The 12,893-nt window shown below is 45.1% G+C and overlaps 1 protein-coding gene across 1 annotated transcript in view; it reads right to left on the minus strand.

The window, feature by feature from the left end:
* CNNM4 (cyclin and CBS domain divalent metal cation transport mediator 4) overlaps window positions 1–12,234 on the minus strand; it is a 55,301-nt gene extending 43,067 nt beyond the window's left edge. Inside the window, exon 1 of the mRNA XM_070765189.1 lies at window positions 10,794–12,234. Within this exon, the coding sequence (XP_070621290.1) occupies window positions 10,794–12,177 (1,384 nt within the window). The 5' untranslated portion in view covers window positions 12,178–12,234. The remainder of the gene's footprint in view (window positions 1–10,793) is intronic.
* Between the last annotated feature and the right edge of the window lie 659 nt (window positions 12,235–12,893).

The following is a 12,893-nucleotide window of genomic DNA, read 5'->3' on the forward strand; positions in this document are numbered from 1 at the left end:
AGAGATGTTATCGATTTAAACTCCACTACTGCATGTCCAAAATATTTGGAGGCACAAGATTAGAAGATATTATTAACTGTTATTGGACGGAGAGTCCTTAACTCACAACCGTTTGTTTAGTATTCTATCAATAGTTCTCTCATCTTTTGAGCCAATTTAACTGACCCCTGTTGGTTCTTCTACAGGTCATTAATTGAGTTGAGAGTTTCTTCAATAAAAATAACTAACTCAAAAATTTTGCCTGCAAATCTTTCAAAAGAAAAAAAACTTATTCCCTCAAATTCTCCTTCACTTTTATTTTCTTTTTTAAATATGTGCTGCTCAAAAAAAAAAATGGAACACTCAAAGAACACATCCTCTAGATTGGAATGAATGAAATATTCTCCTTGAATACTTTGTTCTGTACAAAGTTGAATGTGCACAACAGCCGGTGGAATTGACTGTCAATGAGTGTGTTGCTTCCTAAGTGGACCGTTTGATTTCACAGAAGTTTGATTTACTTGGAGTTATATTCTGTTGTTTAAGTGTTTCTCCCCCCCTTTTTTTAAAGCAGTGTATTAATTGGATTTTAGATATTTATATTGTATACTGTGAACCACCCCAAGTCCTCAAAGAGGGGTGGCGTACAAATCCAATAAATAAATAAATCAATAAAGCGTCCCCTGTTATGTTATATTCCATATTATTAGTGCAGAGGACTTACACACACTCCGTGTCAGGGAGGCCCTAATTAAATCATGAGCCTCGAGGCAAGCTTCAAAAGACACCCAGATTGTTTTGCATCTGCTGTGCCATTAGTAAGTTACACACTGGGGGAAAACCCTTTATTTTAGCCTCGCCTTCAAGGTGGCTGATTTATCTGCGAACTAGTCATCAGCATTGCACTAGATGATGATATTAGCAGGTAGCAGCTATGACAACAATCAATGCAAGGGATCATTATCAGTGACTCATGCCCTCATCACCTCGAGGTTCGACTACTGCAATGCTCTCTACATGGGGCTACCTTTGAAAAGTGTTCAGAGACTTCAGATTGTCCAGAATGGGTCCGTGAGAGCTATCATGGGCTTCCCTAAATATGCCCATGTTTCATCAACACTCCGCGGCCTGTACTGGCTGCCAATCAGTTTCCGGACACAATTCAAAGTGCTGGTAATGACCTATAAAGCCCTACATGGCATCGGGCAAGAATACCTTCGGGACCGCACGAATCCCAGCGACCGATAAGGTCCCACAGAGTCGGCTGATAGGAATTAAATTGAATAGATAAAAGGAAACTCTTCTATACAGCTAGTGGAACCCATTACTACAAGGGGAAAAGGAATCCTAAATCTGAGTATTGCATTGGCAATTCTGTGTTAGCAAAAACTTCAGAAGAGAAGGATTTAGGGGTAGTGATTTCTGACAGTCTCAAAATGGGTGAGCAGTGTGGTCGGGCGGTAGGAAAGGCAAGTAGGATGCTTGGCTGCATAGCTAGAGGTATAACAAGCAGGAAGAGGGAGATTGTGATCCCCTTATATAGAGCGCTGGTGAGACCACATTTGGAGTACTGTGTTCAGTTCTGGAGACCTCACCTACAAAAAGATATTGACAAAATTGAACGGGTCCAAAGACGGGCTACAAGAATGGTGGAAGGTCTGAAGTATAAAACGTATCAGGAAAGACTTAATGAACTCAATCTGTATAGTCTGGAAGACAGAAGGAAAAGGGGGGACATGATCGAAACATTTAAATATGTTAAAGGGTTAAATAGGGTTCAGGAGGGAAGTGTTTTTAACAGGAAAGTGAACACAAGAACAAGGGGACACAATCTGAAGTTAGTTGGGGGAAAGATCAAAGGCAACATGAGAAAGTATTATTTTACTGAAAGAGTAGTAGATCCTTGGAACAAACTTCCAGCAGACGTGGTTGGTAAATCCACAGTAACCGAATTTAAACATGCCTGGGATAAACATATATCCATTGTAAGATAAAATACAGGAAATAGTAAAAGGGCAGACTAGATGGACCATGGGGTCTTTTTCTGCCGTCAGTCTTCTATGTTTCTATGTTTCTAGACCTGTCATCAAATTAGCATTCAATCGTAAATGTAGAATGAGAAAAAAAAAAGGCTATCTCCAAATGTAACAATGATGAGAGAGTAGCCAGTTTGACGTTTACATTTCATGCGTGGCGCTTGGTTCAAAGACAAAAGGAAATGTAAGGGGAAAAAAAGAAACACCCAAATAAATAAATAAAGTTGAACTCTGGGGACCTTGGTGCTGTCTGGGTTTGGTAGTTTTTTTGCAGTCGTTTCATTACCCAACCAGGCACACTGGTGATGATGCATAGTTAAGACGGAGTGGCTGTGGGTTTTGCCTCCCAAGGACAATTCCATCTGTCCTTCCATTACCCTGGGGGGGGAACTATTAACCCCTTCAGAGAGGGTCAGCAACTTGGGCGTCCTCCTCGATCCACAGTTCACATTAGAGAAACATCTTTCAGCTGTGGCGAGGGGGGGCGTTTGCCCAGGTTCACCTGGTGCGCCAGTTGCGGCCCTATCTGGACCGGGACTCATTGCTCACAGTCACTCATGCCCTCATCACCTCGAGGCTCGACTACTGTAATGCTCTCTACATGGGGCTACCTTTGAAAAGTGTTCGGAAACTTCAGATCGTGCAGAATGCAGCTGCGAGAGCAGTCATGGGCTTACCTAGGTATGCCCATGTTTCACCAACACTCCGCAGTCTGCATTGGCTGCCGATCAATTTCCGGTCACAATTCAAAGTGTTGGTTATGACCTTTAAAGCCCTTCATGGCACTGGACCAGAATATCTCCGAGACCGCCTGCTGCCGCATGAATCCCAGCGACCGATTAGGTCCCACAGAGTGGGCCTTCTCCGGGTCCCGTCAACTAAACAATGTCGGTTGGCGGGCCCCAGAGGAAAAGCCTTCTCTGTGGCGGCCCCGGCCCTCTGGAACCAACTCCCCCCGGAGATTAGAACTGCCCCTACTCTCCTTGCCTTTCGTAAGCTCCTTAAGACCCACCTTTGTCATCAGGCATGGGGGAACTGAGTCATCTCCCCCAGGCATTTACAATTTATGAATGGTATGTCTGTATGTATGTTTGTTTAGAAAATGGGGTTTTTAAAATATTTTTAAATAGTAATTTAGATTTGTTGTAAATTGTTTTCACTTTGTTGTGAGCCGCCCCGAGTCTGCGGAGAGGGGCGGCATACAAATCTAAATAATAAATAAATAAATAAATAATAAATAAATAGTTGGGTAAAAAAACGTCTACACAAAAAAAAATCCCACCCTACCAAGCTGAAAGGGCACCAAGGACCCCACAAATAAATAAATATTCAGAACTAAAACTCACTTGTTTAAGTTTAAGGCAGAGTAAACTAAAGAGTAACTTCAGGCCATACCACTTTGACTTACTCATGGTCGGGCGTTGGTATCTATTCAACTGGGGAAATTTAATCAAGATAGGGAGTTCTCCTCCGAATGTTGCAAGCTTCAAGAAGTCATTGTCACGCTAACATTGTGCATTGTTAGGTTGTGGATGCCTTACCAATGGGGAAAATTTATGAAACATGGGTGTTCTCCCATGATCTGATTCCAATCGGTCCCTGTCATGTTCAAAATTGCTCATGCTCTGGCTATTGGTGTCTCCTTCACGTGGGAGGTTTACTCCACATAGGCGTTCACCAAAGGACCAAAGTTCACACTAAGCATGTTGCATTATTTGAGGCTGCACCCAAATGTGGTAAATCAGACCCCGTTTACTTTTGAGTCACTAACAGAAGGAAGGTGTTTCTGCCCACTGGAACCACAGAAGTATTTCACTTTTGCTCCTAATGTTGGCCCAGATTTGTATCTCTCGTGAACCTGTTTACTTATGGAGATTCTGAACTCATCTAGGTCATGGTTGAATCAAAGGTGCTTTTTTTCAAACGGCAACTGGACTCTGGTTTTTGGAGGAGAGGGAAGAAGGTGAAGAAGAAGAAGAAGAAGAAGAAGAAGTAGAAGAAGAAGAAGAAGAAGAAGAAGAAGAAGAAGAAGAAGAAGAAGAAGAAGAAGATAATTATGATGATAATAATGATGATGATAATGATGATAGTAATAATAGGAAGAAGAAGAAGAAGAAGAAGAAGAAGAACAACAACAACAACAACAACAACAACCAGAGGAGGAGGAGAAGGAGGAGGAAGAAGAAGAGGAGGAGGAGGAAGAAGAAGGAGGAGGAGGAGGAAGAAGAAGAAGAAGAGGAGGAAAAAGAAGAAGAACCAGAGGAGGAGGAGAAGGAGGAGGAAGAAGAAGGAGAAGGAAGAAGGAGAAGAGGAAGAGGAGGAAGAAGAGGAAGAAGAAGAAGAACCAGAGGAGGAGGAGAAGGAGGAAGAAGAAGAAGAAGAGGAAGAGGAGGAAGAAGAAGAAGAAGAGGAAGAGGAGGAGGAAGAAGAAGAAGAAGAAGAAGAAGAAGAAGAAGAAGAAGAAGAAGAAGAAGAAGAAGAAGCAGCAGCTTTGCATGGGCAGTTCCTTGACAAGATTGAAGGAAAAGTTGATAAGGAGAAGACCAGGTTATGGCTCACTAATGGAGACAGGTTTGATTTTTGCAGCTCAGGAGCAAGCAATCAGAACAAATGCAATCAAGGCCAGGATCAAAAAATCAGCTGATGACATTATGATTATGATTATGATTATGATTATGATTATTATTATGATTATGATTATGATTATTATGATTATTATGATTATTATTATTATTATTATTATTATTATTATTATTATTATTATTATTATTATTATGGCTGGGATGGGGGGGAATGAGGCATCCAGCCAGAATTGATAAAGTTTTGGGGATGAGAAGCAAAAACAACTTTTTTTTTCTTCCTCCTCCTCAAAGGAAAAAAAGGTCAATAGTCCAGTTGATCTTTTGACCCTATTTGGGTTGCAAGCATAGGAAAAAATTACATGTTGATTTACAGTTGCAAAGAACAACAACCAATGACTTGCCAATAACGTTTTCCTTTGTTAATAGACACAATGCCTTCCTACTTCACATTGTGGCTGGGAACAATTGCACAAAATAAATAAATAAATGTTTTCCTGCGCATATACAGTATACATATAGACATAGGCTCTATTTTTGTTTTCCAGATCAAACAAGTGTTGTTCCATTCGTTGCGACAGAAAATTGACCGACCGGCTTGACGTTATAAGCCGAGAGTGACTGCTGACCCAAAGTTACCCAGCCGGCTTTTTAAGCCTAAAGGCGAGAAGAAAATTCACCATCTCTTATTTTCTAAGCTTGGCCCTTTGACCACAAGGACCTAACTGGCTTGAACAGCTACAAACTCAAGACATGATTGTTCTTCCTGTTAACTATTTTGTCACCTATATTTTGTCACACATATTTTTTAGCCTCCAGATGAAAGGTCAATAGTTTGTAATTTAATTTAATTTAATGTAATTTATTCAACTTCTATGCCACCAAATCCCATAGGATTCAGGGCAGCTTACAACAATACAAAATAATACAATAGTACAGTGGTGCCTCTACTTATGAACTTAATTCGTTCCGTGACCAGGTTCTTAAGTAGAAAGGTGTGTAAGAAGAAGCAATTTTTCCCATAGGAATCAATGTAAAAGAAAATAATGTGCGTGATTGGGGCAACCACAGAGAGGGTAGAGACCCTGTTTCCTCCCAGGAGATTCCTAGAGAGGCCCCATGGAGGCTTCTCGCTGCCTTTTCTGGCTCTGTTTCTTCCCAGGAGATTCCTAGAGAGGCCCATGGAGGCTTCTCCCCACCTTTTCCGGCCCTGTTTCCTCCCAGGAGATTCCTAGAGAGGCCCAGTGAGGCTTCTCCCCACCTTCTCTGGCCCTGTTTCCCCCCAGGAGATTCCTAGAGAGGCCCACAGAGGCTTCTCCCCACCTTTTCCGGCCCCGTTTCCTCCCAGGAGATTCCTAGAGAGGCCCCACGGAGGCTTCTCCCTGCCTTTTCCGGCCCTGTTTCCTCCCAGGAGATTCCTAGAGAGGCCCCACGGAGGCTTCTCCCTGCCTTTTCTGGCTCTGTTTCCTCCCAGGAGATTCCTAGAGAGGCCCATGGAGGCTTCTCCCCACCTTTTCCGGCCCTGTTTCCTCCCAGGAGATTCCTAGAGAGGCCCAGTGAGGCTTCTCCCCACCTTCTCCGGCCCTGTTTCCCCCCAGGAGATTCCTAGAGAGGCCCACGGAGGCTTCTCCCCACCTTTTCCGGCCCCGTTTCCTCCCAGGAGATTCCTAGAGAGGCCCCACGGAGGCTTCTCCCTGCCTTTTCCGGCCCTGTTTCCTCCCAGGAGATTCCTAGAGAGGCCCCACAGAGGCTTCTCCCTGCCTTTTCCAGTTACAGTTTCTTCCCAGGAAATTCCTAAAGAGGCCCACGGAGGCTTCTCCCCACCTTTTCCGGCCCTGTTTCCTCCCAGGAGATTCCTAGAGAGGCCCCATGGAGGCTTCTCCCCACCTTTTCCGGCCCTGTTTCCCTGTAAGTGGGAAATAGTTCTAGAGAAGAGGCAAAAAAATCTTGAACACCCGATTCTTATCTAGAAAGGTTAGTAAGTAGAGGCGTTCTTAGGTAGAGGTACCACTATACAATAATAAAATTATTACTATTATTATTACTATTATCTTTATCATCATCATCACTTTATATGTTATGTTTATATAAACTACTATCCTATATGTCAGTGTTTCCCAACCGTGACAACTTGAAGATTTCTGGGAGTTGAAGTCCAAAGATTTTCAAGTTGCCAAAATTGGGAAGCACTGCTATACGTGACTGACAAATAAATTAATAAATAAATATTTTTTAATTAAAAAATAGCTCCAGGTGGGAGATTTGTGAATGATTTTGAAATGCATGGGTGGGTGGAAGCAAGGAGTAGGCGGACGCTGATAAAGAGACACTGTAGCTTTAAGGGGGGGGGGGGTTCTGATGTTTAACAACACTGTTGCATTCCAACACAAGGTTTTCTGATCCCTTCCATGGGAAGAGTTGGAAACATTGTTAGACCCAATAATTGTGTAACCAAAAGAGTCCATTCATGAACTCACTCCTCATCCAGGGGCAAAAATCCTGGAGCGAAAGCTGCGTTCCAGAGGTTTGACAGTTCTGATCTGCAGCTGGGCAAAAAAAACACTAGTTCCCACCCACCCCCTCGGCCCTTCGACCCATGAAACCTGGCCCTACAACCGGAAGGATTTTCATTGCGGAAGGATTTTATTTCCCCGCTTTCATTCGGAACTAGATCACTTCCCCAGCAAGTGGGAAACACACTCATCCTGCAAGAGGGACTGTTTCAAAAGTTTTTAAAAGTTGCTTTGGATTGTGGGGAGGAAGCAAAACGAAACAGGAGTCACACACACACACATATATAAATATATTTTGGCCAGGGTTTGCAGACCTCTGCCGGCCTTCTAGGTTGCAGCAGGGAGGGTTCCCTTCCACGATTGTTGACATACAACTTCCTTCTGCCAGCCAACAATTCCTCTTTTTTTCCCCCCTCTTGCTTTGTTCTGCCAAGTCAGCAGAACCTGCGCCTGAATAAACATCTATAGGCTGCAAAATGTGGCTCGAGAAAAGAAGCCAAAAAGGGCTTCATTGCCAAAAAGGCTTAAAGAGAGTTTAATCTAATCCTATGTAGCTTCTGCTCCGGGAATCTCACACTAGTAACCAGAGCATACAAAACTTTCACCAGACCAATCCTTGAATGCAGCTCCTCTGTCTGGAACCCACACCGCATTTGGACATAACTAGAAAATGTCCAGAGATACTTTACGAGAAGAGCCCTCCACTCCTCCACTCACAGCAGAATTCCCTACGCAACTACTTACAATCCTAGGTTTAGAAAGCTTAGAACTACGCCGCCTTAAACACGACCTAAGCACAGCCCATAAAATCCTCTATTAAAATGTCCTTCCTGTCAACGACTACTTCAGCTTCAACCACAACAACACACGAGCACAGAACAGATACAAACTTAAAACTGCTCTGAACTCGACTGCAGGAAATGCCACTTTAGTAACCGAGTAGTTGATGCATGGAACTCACTACCGGACCCTGTAGTATCATCACCTAACTCCCAAAACTTTACCCTTAGACTATCCACTGTTGACCTCTCCCGATTCCTAAGAGGTCAGTAAGGGGCGTGCATAAGTGTACCATCCCCTGTCCTAATGTTTATCTTTTAGTAGTTATCATGTATATAAACATTGTTATATCTGTATACTACCAATATGTACTTGACATAAATAGATAGATAGATAGATGATAGATAGATAGATAGATAGAGATAGATAGATGATAGATAGATAGATGATAGATAGATAGATAGATGATAGATAGATAGATAGATAGATAGATGATAGATAGATAGATAGAGATAGATAGATGATAGATAGATAGATAGAGATAGATAGATAGATAGATAGATGATAGATAGATAGATAGATAGATAGATAGATAGATAGATAGATAGATAGATAGATAGATAGGACGGACGGACGGACGGACGGACAGACAGACAGACAGATAGATTAAAAGTCAGAGTTTTATTCTTCTCCACCTCAAGCGCAAAGCTCAGAAGCTGTTTCCACATGGAAACAAAAAGTACTTCTTTTTGTATACATCCAATATGTAATTGACAAAACAAACAAACAGATAAAATAAATAAGCCCCCCCACCCTTATTTTTCCCCTTCTCCTCCAGCCCCCCTCCAAAGAAAATAACTTCTTCTGTTAATATGTAATGAGTGGAGGATTGAGTTTGTGCATAGCCTGGAGCTATTATTTGCAGAAGAAGGAAGCCAGTTGAATAATCCGGAGCTGGTTAGGGCTCTTATCAAGTTGGGTTTGTAACTACTATCTGCCACAGAGGCTGCAGTTAACGTACAATCAACAGCCCAACATGCCCAAAGGCTGCGGTAACTGAGTGCACGTTGCACCACCAGTTCTGCGAAGGCGGGAAGCTTTGGCGAAGGAGCACAAACCAAATTAGGAGAAGCCCATTTCTTTCTGCGCACGCCGGTCTTCCTTCATCTATCAACTGGCAGGCTTTAAATCCAGGAAGCCCTCTCTGGCACTCGCTCAACAGCTGCCTAACAACTCTTGACAGCAACACACCCGTAGGAAACCCAAATCGACCGCTGAACTGCCCAGATTACAGGCAGCTTACGTAGATGACACCTACAGGAAAGGTGGCCAGGTTTTGACCTCTCTAACGCCAGCATTGGTCAATTCTGAAAAGGATCTGTACCCCCGTATGGTGTGGGCCAGGGTTCATTGTTTAAGTGGGGTCTTGTCTCTGTACGCAAGGGAAAAAATGTTCACCACCACTGGCCTAGGGGAGAGCCTTCTCTATGGGGGGATGTGGTAACCAGGTTGCATCCTAGCCACCAGGATTGAAAGAGCATGCACTTTATCCTCCTAGGATATGTGGTTAGTAGAATTCGAGACCAAGGTAATTGGAATGACTTTATAATATGTAAATAGATACCGTATATTGCTCTAAAGTTAAAATGGTATATAGAAAATATGCTCCCATTTTGGTGGTATGAATGTTGTTTGGTAGTGGGTACTTTGAGCACCGAGCACATTGTTATATAGAAACATAGAAGACTGATGGCAGAAAAAGACCTCATGGTCCATCTAGTCTGCCCTTATACTATTTCCTGTATTTTATCTTAGGATGGATGGATGCTTATCCCAGGCATGTTTAAATCCAGTTCCTGTGGATTTACCAACCCCGTCTGCTGGAAGTTTGTTCCAAGCATCTATTCCTCTTTCAGTCCAATAATATTTTCTCACGTTGCTTCTGTTATTTCCCCCAACTAATCTCAAATTGTGCCCCCTTGTTCTTGTGTTCACTTGTTCTTGCAATCCCCCAACTAACCTCAGATTTTGGCCTCTTGTTCTTGTGTTCACTTTCCTTTTTGTTATGTGTTGTGTGAATGTTTTATTATTATTATAAAAATCAATAAAAAATATATATGTCACATGTTTTTGCTGAATTTGAAAATTAAGGGAGGCTAGGATAGTTCTATTTTGGTCTTATTTTGACCTCATCAGCTAGCCATAACCTCAGTGGGGCTTGAACCTGCAACTTTTGCCTTGTAAGACAGAGAATTAACCTCATATATATACATACCGGTATATGTATATATATATATATATATATATATAGATAGATAGATAGATAGATAGATAGATAGATAGATAGAGGTAGGTAGGTAGGTAGGTAGATAGATTAGATAAGGTTCAGGAGGGAAGTGTTTTTAATAGGAAAGTGAACACAAGAACAAGGGGACACAATCTGAAGTTAGTTGGGGGAAAGATCAAAAGCAACGTGAGGAAATATTATTTCACTGAAAGAGTAGTAGATCCTTGGAACAAACTTCCAGCAGACGTGGTTGGTAAATCCACAGTAACTGAATTGAAACATGCCTGGGATAAACATAGATCCATCCTAAGATAAAATACAGGAAATAGTATAAGGGCAGACTAGATGGACCACGAGGTCTTTTTCTGCCGTCAGTCTTCTATGTTTCTAATAGATAGATAGATAGATAGATAGATAGATAGATAGATAGATAGATAGATAGATAGATAGATAGATATAGATGTATGATATATGTAGATATTCATATACATATATATAAATATGATCATGCACCTTATCATTCTGGAGACGTGCAGCCGTAGCTGCCTCTTTGCCAACCATGCAACCAGGTTAAACAGGCACCTTGCCCAGATCGATACCACCGTCCACCTTGACTTACCCTTTTTGAATTCCTCCAGCATGGCGTCCAGCTTGGTGTCGTGGAAGACAAAATGGACAGGGTGGTTGTAGAACTTGGTGATAGTCTTGAGGGTGGTGCAGTCGTCGGGGTCCACAAAGGCCAAATCCTTGATGTTCAGGATATCCACGATGTTGGACCGTTCTTCTTCGAAAACCGGTATGCGGGTGTAGCCGCTCTCCATGATTTCGGACATGGTGTTGAAATCCAAGATGGCGTCACTGTTGATCATGAAGCAGTCGTGAATGGGGGTCATGACGTCCTCCACCGTCTTGGTCCGCAGCTCCAGGGCTCCCTGGATGATGTTGAGCTCCTCCTTGACCAGGTCATTGTAAGGTTCTGTGACCTTCAGCATCTCCGCCAGCTTCTCCCGGTTGTAGACGGTGCCGATCTCTTGACCCAACAGAACATCCAGGATCTTGCTCACCGGGAAGGAGATGGGGAAAGTCAAGAACATGAAGACCTTGGTGATGAGGATGGTGTTGGCCCCCACGGCCAAACCGTGGCGGGAGCAGAGCGCCTGGGGCACGATCTCCCCAAAGATGACGATGCCCGAGGTGGAGGCGATGACGGCCACCAACCCCGATCCTATGAGGTCGTCCAACAGGATGGTGAGGGTGGTGTTGACCAAGACATTGCCCAGCAGGAGCGAGCAGAGCAGGTAGTTGCCCTTCCGGCGGATGGGCTCGATCTTGCGCGCGTAGCGCTTCTCCTTCTCGCTGCCACAGTTCTGGACGACGCGCAGCTCCATAGGATCCAGAGCCATGAGGCCCAAATTGAGCCCGCTGAACATGCCGGAGAAGACCAGCAGGGCCACCAAAAGCAAGATCTGGAGCCACAGAGGCAGCAGGTGCTGCTTCTCCTCCACCACGCGCAGGTAGGCATCGGGGCCCTCCAGGCGCAGCCAAGGATGCTCAGGATCGCGCCGGACGCAAAGCACGTAGAGCTTGGAGCGCTCGGCCTTGCGCAGCCGCTGCACCCGGACGCCCACCAGGGCCGAGGTGGAGCGGCTCTCGCCGGCTTGGGGCTGCACCACCAGGTCCTGGCTCTTCTCCGGGCAGCTGGCGTTGGCGGCGGTGCCGTTGGGTCCGGCGTCGGCGAAATGGACCGCCTGGTAGGCGAGCGGGCTCAAGCCCAGCCCGTAGAGGCGCAGCACGATGTGGGAGCCTTCCTGCACCTGCAGCACCGACGCCTCCTCCTCCGCCTCCGGGGACAGCGGCCGGTCGGTGTGCTCCAGCCGCATGCCCACCACCACCACGGGGGCCCCGCGGGCAGCGGAAGCGACGCCTCGGCCCGGACCCAGCAGCAGCAGCAGAGCCAGCCCGCTTAGGAACCAGAGCGAAGCCCCCGGCCAGCGCAGCGCCATGTTCACCGCCTCGCCTGGCTTGCAAGGAAGCGGCGGCGGCTGTAGCTGCGAGCGCGGAGTTTTTTGGGGAGACGTCCCCCCCCGAGGGAGGGGCTTAAGCGCGTCACGGGCTGGGCTGCTTTGCATACGGCACGCCCACCCTCCCGCCCCTTTTTAAGGAGGCGCCGGGAAGCCAAGCTGGGTGTTGGTTTTTTTTTTTTTTAGGAGGCGCCCGGTGGTGAAGCGGGTTATTTTGTGGCTAAACGGGCGGGGAAGGAAGGCGGCGGCGGGGGGGGGGGGGGGGGAGGAATGGCATTTTAGAGCTTTAGCACTTATAGACCACTTCGGAGGCTTTGACAGCCCTCAACACACACACACACCCATTGCTCCCACCGCCCGTTGCGTTGCGTTGCTTTGCAAATGCCAACCAGTGTCATAAACCGCGATGCGATTTGCCCGTCTTTTTAAAATTGAACCTGACATGTTGAACCCGGCTAATTGAGGCTTAGTGGGTCCGGTTTAGTTTCGTTTGGTTGCGTTGGCGATAACGTTGCTTTTAAACACACGCAACACACAAACACACACGCAGGAGAGTGGCTGCCGTGAAGTGGAAATGCAACAGGTCAGGTTGGGAGGTGGGAGGGAAGGACTCTTTAGTTTGTGGGTGTTTTGCTGCTATTTGTCTTTCTTTCTTTCTTTCTTTCTTTTCTTCCATTCTTCCTTCCTTCCACCCATCC

The sequence above is a fragment of the Erythrolamprus reginae genome, chromosome 12 (assembly GCF_031021105.1).
Source record: "Erythrolamprus reginae isolate rEryReg1 chromosome 12, rEryReg1.hap1, whole genome shotgun sequence".
NCBI lineage: Eukaryota > Metazoa > Chordata > Lepidosauria > Squamata > Dipsadidae > Erythrolamprus > Erythrolamprus reginae.